Source organism: Epinephelus fuscoguttatus, linkage group LG2 (assembly GCF_011397635.1).
Source record: "Epinephelus fuscoguttatus linkage group LG2, E.fuscoguttatus.final_Chr_v1".
Lineage (NCBI taxonomy): Eukaryota > Metazoa > Chordata > Actinopteri > Perciformes > Serranidae > Epinephelus > Epinephelus fuscoguttatus.
Window position 1 is genome coordinate 46,646,598 of NC_064753.1, and position 17,438 is coordinate 46,664,035.

General features: G+C 41.6%; 2 protein-coding genes across 2 annotated transcripts in view; both read right to left on the minus strand.

The window, feature by feature from the left end:
• Positions 1-10,690, minus strand: part of slc6a5 (solute carrier family 6 member 5) — a 34,305-nt gene extending 23,615 nt beyond the window's left edge. The window contains exons 1-7 of the mRNA XM_049562166.1: positions 10,536-10,690; positions 9,133-9,612; positions 7,306-7,453; positions 6,627-6,758; positions 6,319-6,492; positions 4,404-4,554; positions 3,288-3,420 (exon numbers count right to left, since the gene is read on the minus strand). Coding sequence (XP_049418123.1) covers positions 3,288-3,420; positions 4,404-4,554; positions 6,319-6,492; positions 6,627-6,758; positions 7,306-7,453; positions 9,133-9,612; positions 10,536-10,538 — 1,221 coding nt within the window. The 5' untranslated portion in view covers positions 10,539-10,690. The remainder of the gene's footprint in view (positions 1-3,287; positions 3,421-4,403; positions 4,555-6,318; positions 6,493-6,626; positions 6,759-7,305; positions 7,454-9,132; positions 9,613-10,535) is intronic.
• Positions 10,691-15,959: 5,269 nt separating this feature from the next.
• prmt3 (protein arginine methyltransferase 3) overlaps positions 15,960-17,438 on the minus strand; it is a 93,864-nt gene continuing 92,385 nt past the window's right edge. The window contains exon 16 of the mRNA XM_049561773.1: positions 15,960-16,228. Coding sequence (XP_049417730.1) covers positions 16,119-16,228 — 110 coding nt within the window. The 3' untranslated portion in view covers positions 15,960-16,118. The remainder of the gene's footprint in view (positions 16,229-17,438) is intronic.

Here is a 17,438-nt window from a genome sequence, read left to right on the forward strand (position 1 = left end):
GGTCTGATATGATCAGTTAGGGGCCCAGCTCAAGAATTTATTATGGCCCAGGTCAAGGATTGATAAGCTAGGTTGAAAGGTTGGATTCCATCTAGATTGTCTCTCTGTCTCATTTTGTCTCCAAGTTCACAAAAACAACCAACCTATATAGGCAGGGTAGCTGGAGCTGTTATTCAGAGCAGTTCATATTGGCTTCGAACCCTCTCTCAGGCAATCCTAGGTGCTTGATTTGATGCTGGACTTCTTGTAATAAACTTTCTATATACAAGCAAGACGGTGTCAGCGGAGTCTCCTTCATCACCTTCACATCATCGCTATTTAATAAACAACAATGGGAACTAAATCACCAAGGTTATACCATATGAGGGACCAAACAGATTTTTTAAAAGTATGAAATTATGGTGGTGTCGTCACAGCTGCTCGAGTGATCCTCAGATTCCGGAAAAATACATCGCCTCGAGATTTTGAAAAATGAAAGGAATCTGTGAGAGAGATTGTGTCATATAAACACATGTTAGCTAGGGTCAGCAGTGAACCTGAAAGCTTTAAGGTCATGGGCAGACTTTTTTGTTTGTAATGTCTGTTGTACCGCTGTGGTTACTAAATTACTTTTATGGGTACATGAATGTGAAGCAACCAGATGTCTGTGGCTATGTTGAGCTTCAATAACAATACTGTTGGTTTGTTCAATTTGACTGAATGGATAGATACAAATTTGAATTATAAAAAAAAGAACATCACGTCTCTGTCATCCTTCTCACAGTGACAGCGTCTTCTAGGCTGGATTTTTTTCCACACATTATAGATTACGATCACAAGATCAGGATATAAAGCAAACTTCAATAAATGTAGCTTTGTGTCATATTTGCTGAAACTGTCACTATTTTCTGAAAGAAGAAAACCATGTAATTCCTCCTCTTCCGACTGCCTCTAATAGCATTCTCTAGAATCGACCAAGGTGCACCAAAAACTACCAATCAGAACCGAGGAGTCTGTTATGCAGCTGTCAATCATGTCAATCATTCCGTTAACTGCTGTCAAATCGTCAAACCAGGTAGTGCAGATAAAATATGAAGCAGGATTTTGTAAATCCACTGCCTATTTCTCACCTCATATTTTAGTTACTGTTTATTTCTAAAATGAGAAAGCTTGTGACCCAGCCGCCATGTTGGAAACAGTCCACCACAGCACTGCCCACTGCTCCAAACGACTTCCTCACTGTACACCTAAACAGTACACTAAATTCACGGTGAGAAATAGGCAATGCAGTACCAGACTCTTGATTCATATTTGATCGGCGCTGCCTAGTTTGACAGTTTGACTGCAGTTCACAGAGCGATTGAGGTCATTGCCTGCTGGTTCAGAGACACCTCTGCTCTGATTGGTTGTTTTTGTTCACATGGTAAGGGCATTAGAAGCACTACGACAATAGAGTAGGATTTTTTTTCACAGATTATCTGTCTGATTTAGTGCTGTGTGAATATACTGACAGTTTCATTAAGTTATTTTTAATAAAAGTTACCTACTACAGGTTTAAAGGTGCATATGGCCAGAATTTTAGTTTAAATCATCCAAAACAAATGAACTATTGTTATGAACAGAATGTGAGGAATATTGCCAAAGACGTCTTTATATTGTCTTGCACAGATATCTACTGAAATTAGCATGCTAACGAGCTAGCCCTGGCCCATCTTGTCTTGTACTACCACTTGTACCTCAAGAGGCGATAGTGGGTCACTGTAGCATGTAGTCTACCCACCATCAGAGGACAAAACAGTAGAGCTACAGCCCCTGAATGATGTGAATACGTGATATAAAAACAAGAGAAAACATTTGCATCGATGCAGACAGGTCTTGGCACGTTTCTATTAAATTGGTAAGTATCTAACGCTGGTTATAAGGGAAACATATCCTTAGAGCAGCGGTGTTGAACATACGGGGGCCAAAACCAACCTGCTGAAGGGTCCCACACAGCCCACTAGATGACTTTGCACACCAGATAGTGACGCAGTCATCAAAGATAAGAGGTGTCAGGTTTTAGGAGCAAGTTAAACAGTCACTAGTCTGCTTTAGGGAAAATGCTGCTGCAGAGATTTTTCAACTCGACCACAATACAGTTCTCTGAAAAGTCAATGAATACTTATTATGATCATATCATGAGAGGGAGAAATTTGGAGGTGTTCTTATTTACATGTTATGATGTGATGGTTTTACTGGTCCAGTCCACTTGAGATCAAATTGGGCTGCATGTGGCCCCTGAACTAAAATGAGTTTGACACTCCTAATGTAGAGCAACTAATGACAACACAAACCATCTTCCAAAAAGTGTTAATACATGGTTTTGATGTGAATCTTTTCCTTCTTCTATGGTCTTGCGTAAACTATTGGCAGACACCCAACATTAAGATCATAAGACAGCAGTGTTATTTTGTTGGGATGTCAGAGTTTCATGGTCGGGCCGAATTAGTGAATTCTTGCTCAGCTGTTGGTTAGTAGTTGGACTGGGTTTTTTTGAGCCAGCAGTAAACTGGTGAAATGCTGCCCCCCATGAGGCCATGCAGCATTACACCAAGTCAGAGCTGTCAGGTCATTTCTGCCGCTGCAACTGAGGTCTCCAAATGTTAACACAGTGTGTGTGTCACGTCTGTGTCCAGCAGAGGGCAACATTATAAAAGAATTCAATCTGAATAATCTCTAAATCCTGGGCGCAATCAGTATGAGGTAAAATGCTTTATACTGCATGTTGTCTTTCACCAATCAAGGGAGTAAATTAGCTCGACAACATGCCCAGATGAAACATGTCTACCAAAGTTCCAGTTTGGAGTGATACAGGGAGAGTCATGTAATCCTGTACTCCAGTTTCTCTTCCCTTCCAGCAAAAGCATTGCGTTATTGCATCCACCATGAACAACTTCTTAGGTTATAAAGAACTTTTCTTATGTACTCAACCAATTTAAGACGAGCTATAAGTTTATATGTCAGAACATAAAGTTAAACAAAGACATTTAAAGAAATACAAATCACGGTTTCCCACATGGGCCTACATTATAAAAGTACATTTCAAACATGAAGGAATCTGGGTATTTTAGTGACTCAAAGTAAGTTGTGAGGACCCAACCTAGGTAACAGCAAGGGCGGTTCAATTTAAACATGAGTGGTTCCCTTGCATAGGACCAGCAGGGTTCACTTCTTAATTGTGACACATCATACTGAAGGGAAAAAAATAAGATAACACTGAAGTTAAATCACCCACAGTTTTTGTTTGTGAGGAGTTTGTGTGTTGTTACCTTTCCTGATGACTTGATTCCTTTGGCTAAAGAGGCGTAGACGATGATCCAGGCCAGCAGCAGACAGCCTGCCAGAGGCCAGCGGATGTCTCCTGGATATTCGATTCCTTTGGAGATGTGCAACACATTGTACCTGCGGGTGTGATTCAAACAGCAGAACACATCTCAATAAACCAGAGCACAATGCAGTATGGATACAACAGAAACCTGTGCACTGAAAATGCTTCATTGTATTTCCTATCGAGGGAGTACTATTATTATTACTATTTTTAATTATTATTTAACCAGTTTCTGACACAAATCACGTTGATTATAGAACTTACATGTGATCAGGTCTTATTTTTCTTTTGCAGAATGTTTCTGTCTCATTCGAGAGACTGCTACACATTTATTGATTGTAACTGAAAGAGGTTTTATTTGTTTTGTATTTTATTGAGTTCTATTGGAAATAAACATTAATACCTGTATTGCAATGGCAGACTTTTGTTCTTGTGTTAAGAGAAGAAGTTGTAGGTATAGGTTTATCTATATAAAGAAGCTGTCTGTTTCATTTTGCTCAGTGACTGATGGAATTTAATAAGTTTATTCCGCCCACTCCTTTTCGATTGTGTAGATCAAACTAACACACTGACAACTGCTTTTCATTATGTTTTTCATTACTTGTAAATATTACTTTCTTTCTGTCTGTCAACTTATTCATATGTTCATGTTTTTTTTTTGTTTTACACGTTCAAAATAAATGTTAAATATCAAAGATTTATTTGAAGAACATGATCAGGTGAAACTGCTCTCTCTGATTCTGGTGATTTTTTTGCGTGTGTGTTAAATTTTGAGATTTATTTGTCCTTTTTTAGACCAAAATTGTTGACACGTGGCTCTGTGGAGACTTTTAAAACATTAGCTATGATTATCATTATGATGAAGCCAAGAAACCTTTCACTGCTGCTGGGTGAAACAGTTTTAAAGGCCCTAAAAAGCTGAACATCTGCATGAGGAGAGTAGCTAAAAAATATATCAGATTTTATGTCTTATCTATGGATTTAAATTGTAGGCAAAACTGCACAGGTTCCTATTGAATTTAAATTCTACTATAAATGTTTTTTCCATTCCACTCACTTGAAGTACTCCTCGCTGGGGCTGACGTAGGTCTTGTTGCCGTCCACAGTCATGTTTATCAGTTTGCTCAGGTTTCCCACAGCGTTTGCGGACAGACAGAAACTGGAGTTCTTGATGGAGGTGATGTTTCTGTCCCGCAGGATGCACGCGTCTGTTCCAATCAGAAACCAACACACGTCAACTGGGAGAGACTGGCAGAGTGCTGCTGTGGGACAGAGCTCGCTGTGTGCTCAGGGTCTCACACTGAGAGCAGAGTGGGAGCGAATATATGGCTGGATCTGATTTGGGGCGAAGAGGCTGATCTGGAGACAGCAGCAGTGAGAGCTGAACCCAACTGTGTTTTTGTTCTTTTTGATATATAGCCAGATGTGAATAAGAGAAATGATTATACTGAATCTGCCTCATTTCAGATACTCCGGGACAGATAAGATAAGAAAACCTGTTTTTCCTTTGACTGCACAATTTTTCATGCAGACACATCAGAACAAGTGTGAGGAGCTTTTTATGCTTCTTTTTTAATATGACTTACATTATTTTAAACCCTGTTTTAATGCAGAAAACATGATGCTTTGCACATTTGTTTTTCTAAATTAAGGACAAAATACTCACTGATTATCTCTCTGAATATTATCTTTAACAAAACAAGGACTCAGCCACTCTCAGGCAGAGCAAGACTGTAAATACACGAGGTTTAAATAATGAATATGGCCACAAAAAAAATACATTTTTGTGTCACAAAGATGTATTTTTTGTGGTCATATTCTTTGGTACTGTAGCATTAGATTCATTTTTTAAACCTTGTGTATTTACAGTCTTAATAAATAAAAAAAAATACAAATATTAATTATATTTTTTTGCAGGAATATCCAAATGAAAACATGTTCATATCATTTTATCATTCAACAATATATTACAGGTTGCATAATTGCTTAATTCAAAATTGTCACCAGCAAAATTTCTTACAACTTTATATAATTATGCTTTATATATTATTTTCCTCCGACGGCACAGGTTTAATTTCAACAATTTGGGGGGCGGCACATATAAAACAGCTGGGTCCTCTGGTAGAAAAGTTAGAGCATCAAACACTTAATTTCCTGCATTCTGGTGTTGTGCACCATTTATCAATTTTCCTGCCTCTATTTATGGTGTAAATGTCTTAAAGTTTTGGAGGTTCAAATGCACATGCTGTAAATATTGAGAAGGATGTGTCCCCTGGGTCCCACCCTGAAATCTACACCTATGTTTTCCACATATGTCCCTGCTCCTCTACGAGGCTGAGAGAGTGTTAGAGAGACTACAGTGTTGAATGGGCCTCCAGTTCGTGTGTCAGCCGGCAGGGGTCAGTCTCGGGCGCACTGCAGCACTGCAGCAGCTCAGCCTGTACAGTAAATTTGTCAAGCAAGCAGTTTTTGTGCTGAATTCACAGAATCGCTAAAGGCAAATATTTCACCAAATGAACGGAATTTCGATATTCATTCGACGCAGGTCGACGTCAAACACCTCCGTGGCCCTGCTGGCACATTTTCTCACAGTGAAAACATGATTTCAGTCAGTTTCATTAAAAATCAGACTGCTTCAGCTGTTTGCTGCAGCTTTGGAGGATAAAAAATCTGACTTATCACACATCAGAAGATGGAAAAATATATGAAATGTTTGTTTGAGTGTGATCAGTCAGACTGAGGCCCTGCTGCATTTCACTGGCCTGTTTTATCACAAATAACTGCTCAGGATTTAAAGTGTTTTTGGGAGTGAGAACACCGCAGAGATCACAGGTCAGGATTCATTATACTGCAGGACACCTCAGCTGAGGGAGTCATGACGCATTGCGCATTGTGGAGAGAGAGAGAGGTGCTTTTGGTGTATGTGTGTGTGTCTGAGTGTGTGTGTGTCTGTGTGAAGGTGTGTGTCTTACCTAACAGCAGCATGTCTTTGTCCTTACATTCCACCGTGTTCCACTCATTCCTACAGTTAGCCCATGGTAGTGAGCCCTTCAACGAAGCGAACAGGTAGTACAGTGTCCAGCACATTATAATATTATAGTATATGGCTATCAAGACAGATATTATCAACATGGCAATCCCGCAACCTAAAATAAATAAATGAGACGAAATATATAAATTACTCTTAAGAAAAGTAGAGAGCTCGTGATGAGAACAAGTGAGTTTTATTTGTGAATTTATTTTTGAATTGTATTTGACTTGGTTAGTTGTGGCAGGTTACCTTGCAGAGCTGGGATGCATTTCCACACGGACACGGGCCCCTGGCTGGCGAACTGGCCCAGGGACACCTCCAGCAAAAAGATTGGGATGCCGGCAATGCCCAGCATTGTCAGGTAGGGGATCAAAAAAGCTCCTGCAAGGAAACGAAACAGCAGGCTGCAGAGCACAGTCTAAGAGCCACACAAGCCTGAAACTAACATTTAGAGATATCGAAATAAAATAGAAATTAATATACAGGTAGCCTGCTCGTGTCTGCGTCTCATCTGCTGATATTTAAACGTAACACGTGAATAAAAAAACATCTGTAAATGGCTTCGAGCAGAGCTGAACAAATTACTACTACAAATAATAATAACAGTGATAATTATTGTTACTATTGATTTTAGGAATATTATTATCAACTGTGACATTTTTCACAGCAGCCTCAATAATGTAAATACATTATTTAATGCATTTTTTCTTTATTTTATCTTTTTTTCGTTTTTAATGTGAAAATAAACAGGCTAAACAAAGTCTCGCGTGTTTTACCTATTTTAAAAAAAATATTTTAATGTAGTATTTTTTGTTTGGTTAAAGGCCTACCATTGGAAGAAAACAAAATTCGCATTTTCTGAACAGATTTTTCGTTTGTTTTTTATGTCGGGAAATTAAAAAATAAAACATTGACCCACAGCTCTTACCTCCACCATTTTGGAAGGCAAGATAAGGGAACCTCCACACGTTCCCCAGTCCCACCGCATAGCCCACCATGGACAGAATAAAATCCAGTTTATTGGACCAGTTTCCTCTGGCCTTATTCTCATCTCCCACCTCGTCATCATCGTCAGCCTGAGAGGAAGAAACATGAATTTATTCTCCAAAATACCCCCCCCCCCCCCCCCCAGCCTTATCGCACTACACTCCAACTGTATCTGTTGGAATAATAATAATAAAAGCAACGAAATTAGTCCCAAAAATTCGGAATTTAATAACTAAAAAAAAAAATAGATTTATCAGTCAATAACCATGAAAAACACTATTTTTTTTAAAGAAAACTCTAATATTAAAAATACAAATATTTTCTTCATTTAAAAAGACAAACTTAAAATATTTTCTTTATTTAAATTGTCCCCCAGTTACTTTTTTTCTCGCTTTTTCTCTTCCATATTAATCTCATAGGTTACAGATGCCTTGACACTCAGAGATCAGCACCAGCTTCCTTCCTAACAAGCCTGTGTATAAAACTCATCTTCAGCTGCACTTACAGGCCCATTATTGGCACCAAGCAGCTTGAAATTACCTCCTAAATCTCACGTGCAACGATTAAAAAAACTGTTAATGGTCCACTGATACAATGCGAGCAGATATTAACAAAAATACATAATTACACCTGCACCGCAGGATCTGAGCGCATTCATAGAAGAGGCTGCATGAATATTAAGCACAAACACCATGCATGGGAATGTGTGAGAGAGTGTGTGTGTGTGTGTGAGGGGTGGGGGAGCCCTCGCGGGGGGATTGGAAACAATCCGCAGTCTGGTGTAATACAGTGCTGTCTATCAGCCGGATAACACCTGGGCTTCTGGGCCATACCAAGTGTGTCTGCTGGGAGCAGGGAGCACCGAAAATACCGCGAGACTATAATTGAATCCTGTTTGTGTGTAATCATGTAACCCAGTGTAACTGTGAGCAAAAATCAAGCCGAACAAATCACCGGAAATCGGTTGATATATTAAAAAAAAGAAAGACAAATGGTTTCATTCAGGAATAACGCAGCCTGCGCTCTGATCATTCATCTCACTGATTCATGATTCGTTTTGTTTCCGGGTGTTTAGCTGACATAAGCAGGTTTGAAAGTTTGGATGGCGCACCAGATTGGTGCAGAGGGATCAGGACGGGACGCTGCGCAGAGCAGGGACGCCAAATAGCTCAGGATCCACCCAAAGTGGTGCTCTTTACATGCAAGCAGTCAGCCTTAGGGAGCTGAGATTCAGCTTTTGCTCATCTCATGCTGGTCTCAGAATGTATGGCCTCATTAATTTAGCTGCTCTGTTTATGGAAACTGAAGCTCTGTGTTGTGTCTTTGTGGAATAACCTGCAGCCTGAATCAAGACAGGAAGGAAATATTTATCATTTAAGATGAATTTTCTCTGTGTTTAAAACACCCCGATAATAAATGATCAGTGAATGCTGTGGTCTCACAATCATTGATCCGACGGACTTTACAACACAACAGTCCAGTGACTAAAACACAATCCAGATCACATTTTAAGAGCTACACACTACAGCTCAGCCTCAGACTGTGGATCCCTCTCTTTCACTCCATCACACATCAGCAGCACTGATCTACGAAGGCTCTGCATGGCGCTGAGAGCTCCCAGGGGTTTGCACCTTCCCTGTCTGGAGGCAGCAGGTTAATCCAGTCAGCTCTCCTATCAGCGTCACACGGAAACATCCACACACCGCCCCTGCCTCCACGCAGCCGCTGCAGCTCTTCGTTAAGGAAACGGTTCATTTAGCTGACTTACCCCCGCCACGGTGCCGGGCTGAACAGACGTGTTCCCATCTGTTCCCAGTATGATGGTGGTCTGGCTCATAGCCGTCCAGTTGCCCGCGGTGTTGTTCTGCTCTGCAGTGGCCCGGAGCGGGTCGCCGTACGGGGCGGACCCCCCGCGGGCCGAGCCGGTGGAATCCTTCCTGAAGGCCGAGTTGACGGCCACGGATCCGGGGGCCGCCGGCGGGGTGCTTTTAAACGTCCCATAGGCTTTATTGCTGTCCAGATCTCCCGGTTTATTTTCCGTGGGACAAAAAGTTTTGCTCTCGTTGCAGGGAGGCGGCGGCTGAGGCGCCGGGTGATGGCGAGGGGCGGGCGGCGGGCACGCGGCCGTGTTGTCCGGTTTGTTTGTTGTAAGTCCCGCAGCTCCGTCGGGCTGCTGCGCCGGGATGTAGCCGGTGGGAGCGCTGGCGCTGGCCGGCTGTTTGGCCATTTCTCTCTGGTCAGAGAAATCCTGGAACATGGGAGTGACAGATCAGCAACACAACAGACACCATGGAGCTGTGAGGCTGCTGCAGCCCAGCTCTGCTTTGGGAATAAAAATGCTCAATTCTCTTTCTGCAACGTTTTTCTGCAGCATGTTCTGGCTCTGGCTGCTCTATAGTTTCAGCTCAGTCTACCGGGTGCGCCGGTGTGTGTGTGTGTGTGTGTGTGTGTGTGTGTGTGTGTGTGTGATGGAGGGAGGGGGGGTTGCTTTGCTTCTCCAGTTCTCGCTTTCTGCAAGATTCTTTAATTTTACGCCCCATTTCCCCCTCATGTCATTCAGCCACACACATCCACTGATTTTTATGGGCAATAGACAAGCTGCTGCGGGTCTCTCGGTGGCTCCGCTCTCCCCGGCAGGCATGCAAGATCACCGGCGTTACAGCAGTGAGCGGACCCGGGGCGGCAGAATTACAAATGACTGCCTGAAATGTAGCTTTGAGGGGGGCGGGAAAGCAACCGGAAAAGCCCCCAGTATCTAAAAAAAAGGGGGGTGCGGATCTATTAAAAAACTGATGATTGATTAATGCTTAGTTAGGCTGTTAATTAGTGGGGGAAAAAAATCTGGTTTCAATCGTTTCTGTTCAAATAGAAAACAAATATATTAAAAAAAAATAGGAAAAGTGCGACCATGGACTACAATGAAACATTCCCTCACATTTAAACTTCTAAAAACTCAGACTTAAAGCTTCTGTGAGAGGACAGCTGCTGTTTGGTGACAGAATGAAGCTGAAAAAGTTTCTAATGTGGAGACGCAGCAGCATTTCAGCACCACGGCGAGCGCAAACTCCTTTAAAATAAAGTGCGACATTATCATGAAAAAGCTCAGAACAAGTTCACTAAACATTTGAAAATGAAGGTGGAAAAGTGAAGAAAATGTTGTAGGACACTTACCATTGTGTGCAGATGTCTGCTGGCAGGCTGGGAGCAGCTGTATAAAGACAGAGAGAGGACTGGGAGCGGACTGGTTGTTGCCGCGCAAAGCACCAAGTGCAAAGCTTTTCTATAGCTCCGTGGGAAAGACCGGAGTTTGCGTCAGTGCAGAGCAAGGTGCCCTTCGCGTGACATTTTCTTGATAATAGGAGTTTGATAAATCATTGGCCTTGGATTCGGATTTTTAAAGGGACAACAGGAGCCAAGACGACGGGGGCGCGTGTGTGCGTGCGTGGATTGTGTGCGTTCTGGTTACGCACGGCATGCGTGAGCGTTGGACGGACTCTTTCAAAGCTGATTAATACACTTGTCTCTGGGGGTGTGTAGGGTGCTTACACACATACCCGGACGCATGCCATGCCAGCACGTGCAGCTCGTTTTGGGATGAAGATTTCCAGGTTTACTGGGGAAGATGTGATGCATCAGAGTGCACGCGGGGCTGAATAGTGTTTGCACTGTGCTGAGTTGAGTTTCTCTGGTACAGTTACTGTTACAGTAGCCACTCCTGGGACAGAGGCACTTGCAGTCTGCAACATTTTTGATTTCTAGGAGAACAAAAAACCTTTGTTCTTTTCCGTCATCAGCATTCAGGCCTGCAAGAATGCAGAATCTGGACTATGGATCAAAACGCACAGATTGTTGTTTTAAGTTATATCAAATAAAGCTGCTGTTCTTTATAAACATTAGTATGAATATACCCTACACATATACACTTAAGTTTTAGAGGTAGTATAGACTGTTAAAGACTGTGAGCTATAAATGGTCTGAACTATAAATAGTTTTTCCACTTGGCAGGTTTTACGCACGGCGCACTCCAGGCTCTATACGTTCTTTGTGCGTCACCGATAGGAGCATTGATCAATTTTTTTTTAAGTGGGCGAGGTCTTCATAAAGCTACTCATTTGTTAAAGTCTTACGCAAGAAGGAGGCCTTTTTTTTCTTAAATCACGTGTGTGAGGAGGAACCGGAGCCAACCACTGGAGCCCGGACTGGAGGCAGTGACAGTGGAGGGGAGAAAGGTGCCATGCTGGAGACTTTAAAACACTGCATTGCGCATACCATCCTCCAAGTCTCCTTTTAAAACGGATAATGCATCTGCACGTCCGGTGTGAGGGGACTTATCCCAAAGCTAAAAGGACACAGGGGACCTCATTTAATTAAGAATAACTTTAAAAACATAAACTGTTCAGGCCTCCATACTGAGGAGCATCACACAACACACACACAGGCTGCACTACATCAAACACACACACAGGAGGGTGATTGATTTAGGTTCAAATGTTCAGACTCTCGATACTTTGCAGCTACACTGAAACACTTCTGCTTAATAAAGCGAACTAGCTGCTGCCCTCTCCTCTGATTGGTTGAGTCAAAGTGGCTGCACACTGGACGCTGATCTCAAACCTGACAGGCCAATTAGAAATATGTTAACGAAAATAACCAGATAGTTGCCTAGCAACCGCGCTGTTTGGCTAGCTAGGCCTATTGTTACAGGCCATAAATCCAGGAGGAACATAGGACAGATAGGCCCATAATAATAATAATAATAATAATGATGATGATAATAATGATGATAATAATAATAATAATGATGATGATAGTAACAGTAATGATAATGTTAATAATAATAATTGTTATTATAAATATTAGAGATACACATTGGCTGGTGGGATGTCAGCATAGTCAGAATAATTTTTAGTAGTTTTTTTTTAATATCAAATAGCTAAATTAGCTTCCTTTAGGGACTGTTCATTACATATGTGGGGGAGGGGGTGGTGCAAAAAGGGGGAGGTATCTTAAATAATTTTTAAGCACTGGGGAGGGACTTATGTTTTTTATTTTGGCTTAAGGGAGGGGGGTGTACAAATTCAAATGGTTGTATTTTGTGCGTTTACTGTATTTTAATCTATTTAAATATATGTCGTTGGGTTTAAAAAACAAACAAAACAAAACAGGCCTTCCAAACCTGCATGCTTCCTTTAAAAATCAGCAAAATCACATAATTTATTATAGCTTGAAACTGTAAAAAGAAAAATTATCATTGGATTTTCAATTTTCAAACAGTCTTTTAACACACCATCTACAAAATCTGGGCTTATCTATCTATTTATTTATTTATTTATTTATTTATTTTATTTGTTTGTTTTATTTAGCAGGGACTTAGCGGCACCTGAGCTAGCTATAAGCTAATTTCCGTCTGTCGTCCCTGGCCAGGAAACAGGGAATAATTTCTCTGCTAACATCTCATTTCAAGTTGCTCAAAAAAAGAAACCAGCATGCACGGGAAGAGTGAAAAACTTGGGCTTTTTCAGCTACAATATTTTGTCTTCAACTATTAAGGTAAAAACATTAAAGTGTATGTTTTAAAAAATCTAATTATGGTGGAGGAAGTGTCATCCAGGTATCGCCAGTATGTCAGAGAGGCTCATAGAAAAATATTTGTAACTGATAAGTAGAGAGCAGTCCCTTACGCCTCTTTCCTGTTTAACTGTCAGCTGAAACAAGGCACTGCATTATAGTTTTGTAAAATTATATTACTATATTTTAATGCACTCACACAAACCCTGCAGGCCCCAGCTTTAACAAACTGACATAAAAACAATATTAAAATTCTTATTTTTTTCTACAGGCTCATGAAAATAAAGTGTCCAGTGGTGTTTTCAACCTGCGCTGTGGCTCCAGCTGAGCAGGTCACAGTGTGTGTTGTGACACCGGGACACGCACAGTCCCACGCGGGGCCGTCCACTCGCTGTGCACGCTGCTCTCCCTCCGCTTGTAAATCTCCGTCCGCTGCAGATAAGAGGCTGAAGCGGGTGTGTTAGCCGCCGCCTTGACTTTAATTACATTGTCAACAGAGAATAATTGTAATTGATTTCTGCTCGTCTTCCAGAGTGCGCTGGGCACGCGGACTGCCAGTGAGCGCGCGCACACAGACATATACACACACACGCGCGTAAAGAAGCGCGTCGCAGAACATGATTTGCAGGGTTTAACACACGTGCGGCAAAATAAAGACCACGTGTGGCCGATCACACGGACCTTTAAATGACAAATTTAAATAAATAAATAAATAAATAAATAAAGAGGTCCTTCTGGTTTCTTGATTTTGTTTCCCGCTTTAAATCATTTTAGTTTCCCTTTCTTTAATTCAGTGACTAAGTCCTGATCGAGGAGCTGAACTAACCGCCTCGCGGAGGGGTTTCTCGGTGTCTCCTCGTGCTCGTTAATTACACCAGCGCGTGTAATTAATTGATCACTCCCACTGTCGCCTGACTGATAAGAAGCCGCATCCATCTGAAGCGCCTGGAAAGCAGTGATTCAGCGGAGGGGGTCATCCAGGGGCCCACGGCTCCCATCATCATCATCATCATCATCAGTCCTTTACAATTTAAGTTAGGGGCCATTTGCTGCCAGAAAACGCAGTTAACATGTTTTGTATTTGCAGTAATAATGCCAGTCTTTAAATGGCGCTTGTTCCTTTCATGCAGCGGTTTAGTTTGAAACGAAACTCTCTGAGCTCCAGGGCTCTGACTCAATTAAGTTTACAAATTAGTTTTAAAAAGGTTTTCAGAGAGCAGGCAAACGAGGGCCAGCCCAAAGAAAGGCCCTAAATAAATGTTATTCATCTAAAAACGTAGTAAAAGTATCTGAATCTGTTTGGGAAAATACAAGCAAAGCTAAATGCGGCACAGATTTTTGACTTGTTAGATGATACACAACCTTCCTTATGCATAAGCTATGAGGCACACTTGGTTTATAAAATTAAAAAACTGGATTTTTATGCAGTTTTCCACTATGCATCTCAGAAATAAATGGCTGCCTGTGACACTATTTTAACAGACAGCTAATTGAAAGCACTGAAGATTTTCAAGCACCACAAAATCAACAGTTTCTGTCAGTTATATAAAAAGATATAAATCTTTTAAGTGTTTTTAAAGACCAGAGAATGTCACACAGCATGAGAGATGTAGGAATACTGCATGTTAGGGTTTCAAAAAAATATCCTATGTAGATTCCTGTCACCCATCCAGGTGTAACAGCAGGTATAAAATGAAACTACTCAATGGACTGTGGTTGAAGAGCTGACAGGGCATTTAAGACACAACTACAGCCCACTGGAGAGTTTCCTTTCATCACAACTTTCAGAAACATACACACACTTCCTCTCCCTGCACAGAAAAGCCTGTTCTTTTGAGCCCCGTTTGCTGTCAGCACGCAGACCAGACTGTATTAATATAATGGCAGAGGACACTGAAGCAGTAGAAAGTGGTGAATGTCAAATCGCCAATAAGACAGGCAGCCAGCCCCACAGTCTGCTCCTCCTCCTCCTCCTCACAGGCCGCTACACTTCCTCAGAGTCCAGGATTCATCATCTCAGGCAGAGAAGGAAGGAAAAATCTTTAATTGTAAGCAGAGCTGCTCAATGAAGTATGCAAAGAGGCTTCAGTCAGCCTTTTTTAAGCTCAAATTCATTTCGTATTGTCCCAGTAAACTCATGGAAGATGGATGACGCCCGCGGTGAGATCTCACGTAGCTCAAAGTAGGACAATGAGGAGGAGAACGTGGAGGGGGATTAAGAGAAATACTTGGCAAAAGCACACAATCTGTTTAACAAAGAGCTGGCAGCCAGTTCCTCTCAGTGCTTTTTCTTTTGTTGGATGTTTGGATGACACAGTGATGCATGCGCGTGATGGTGCATGATGAAAGTGGTCTGAAACACTAAGTAGGCCAAGTGTGGTTTTGGCTATTCACAGGTATGGATTGAAAAGTCCAGTTTAATGACATCTAGGTTACATTTAACTATTGTTTCAATGGCATTTTTATGACTGCATTTCAACGTGCAGCTGTGACCTGCTCCACGTGGAAACACACTAACTGTAATGCCCTTAAAACAAAACATATGCAAACTAGACATCTGAAAACTTTACATTTTAACCTATCAGTCCATCCATTTTTATCGGCTTATTCGGGGCTGGGTCGCAGGGGCAGCAGATCAAGCAAAGCACCCCAGATGTCCCTCTCTGCAGCAACACTTTCCAGCTCCTCCTGGGGGACCCCAAGGTGGTCCCAGGCCAGATGAGATATGTAATCCCTCCATCGTGTTCTGGGTCTGCCCAGGAGGATCCTGATCAGATGCCCGAACCACCTCAACTGACCCCTATTTACGCGAAGGAGCAGCAGTTCTACTCTGAGCTCCTCACCCGATCTCTAAGGCTGAGCCCAGCCACCCCACGGAGGAAACTCATTTCAGCTGCTTGTATCCGCGACCTCATACGAGCTTTTTAATCTAACTTTGCCATTTGACCTGCAAATAAAAAAAAACAAAGTATACTGATGTGTGATCATGTTCAAGTAATCAAATAAAACACACTGACAAGGAGAAAATCTCATATGTTGTTTTTTTTATTACAAGGCACATAAACAATCCTAACATTTGAAACATCAAAGTGTTATATTCTATCCTGCTCCGACATGTGAATACAGGAATGCTCAATTAAAAAGTGGGCTATATTTGCTGGATGTTGCACCATGTGACAGCCGTCATTATTGCAGGCTGTAAGTCAGCTTCCTGTCTTGGAGGTCAAAGGTGACGAACAGTGAGCGAGGGTCCTTCTTGTTTTTACGCACAGTGATCTTTCCCCTGAGCTCCTCCCCTGAAGAGAAGAGAGAGATATGCACACTTGGTTTCAAATTGGGAGACATGAGAGTCCCTCCTCCTCTTTGTTTGAAGGTGTAATAATCACAGAAGCCACTGCTGCAGGGTTCAGCTGGAATGAGGTGTCTAGATGTTCACTTTGAACTTTGATTCAGCTAGACAGAAACTTCAGACAAGATCTTGTAAAGGCTTTTAAAGTCAAAGGTTATTTTAAGTTCATTCTCACCCCAGAGTTTGTCAAGAAATTTGAAAATAATATAAAACGTTCATGTAGACAAAAATGAAGAACTCTAAGAGAAAAAATAGCAAGAGCAGCATGAAAACCCACAAAGATAAAGACAAATAGATACCTGCAAATAAGACTGAGGAAGACATTAAGGCAGAGAGAATGTTTGGTTTTTAAGTTTAAGGGATTCCAGTCAGATAGATTTATTTCTAGTCCACTTTAAAGATAAACTACGCAGGATTGCGGTTACTGTTTGTAAAAGCCGATCCTAGATTCACTCTTATTTGGTGTTTGGCCTCGCTACATTTTTTGGTACTGTGTCTTCTGGGTGCCTGCTGCTTACGGTCTACCTGGCTGCTACCTTTTTATTGAGCCCCAACCTCACCTGAGCACCGTGGGGGTACACGCCTACAAACGTCTCCTGTACAGACAATAGGAAAATACAGGCAGAGGGCAGAGTCTGCAGTAAAACAAACCCCGACACACCTCTATTGGATCATAAGTGATGTTTGTGATAACTGTATGAGTCTATGTATTGTTTTCTAGGAAAATTAAAGTAAAGCTTTAACAGTGTGACACTTAGTTCTTCAAAATAAAATAAAGTAGAAAGGAAATGGATGCACCCAGGCTATATAATGAGAAAGTGTAGCTGTTTTCATGTCTCAAGATCAACACAATCTGATTGGTTCACAGGAAAGTAAGGACACATTATTATAACCTGCCTTCTGTGCAGTACAGTGTGTATGTACAGGACATGTTCTAACACCTTCTGCTCATGGTGAAAGAAATCCGTAGAAAAACTCAGTTTCATTTAACAGAACTAAGTGAAACATTTGTTGGGGACTATTTCCAGCTGCGGATTAATACACATTTGGTGTGCTAAGGAGTGCTGACTGTAGCAAGACAGCTATAAGTGGGACTGAATCAAAGTCAATTAAAGCATGTGTGTGTTCATGGCATAATGTGACCCAAAAGGGGGGGG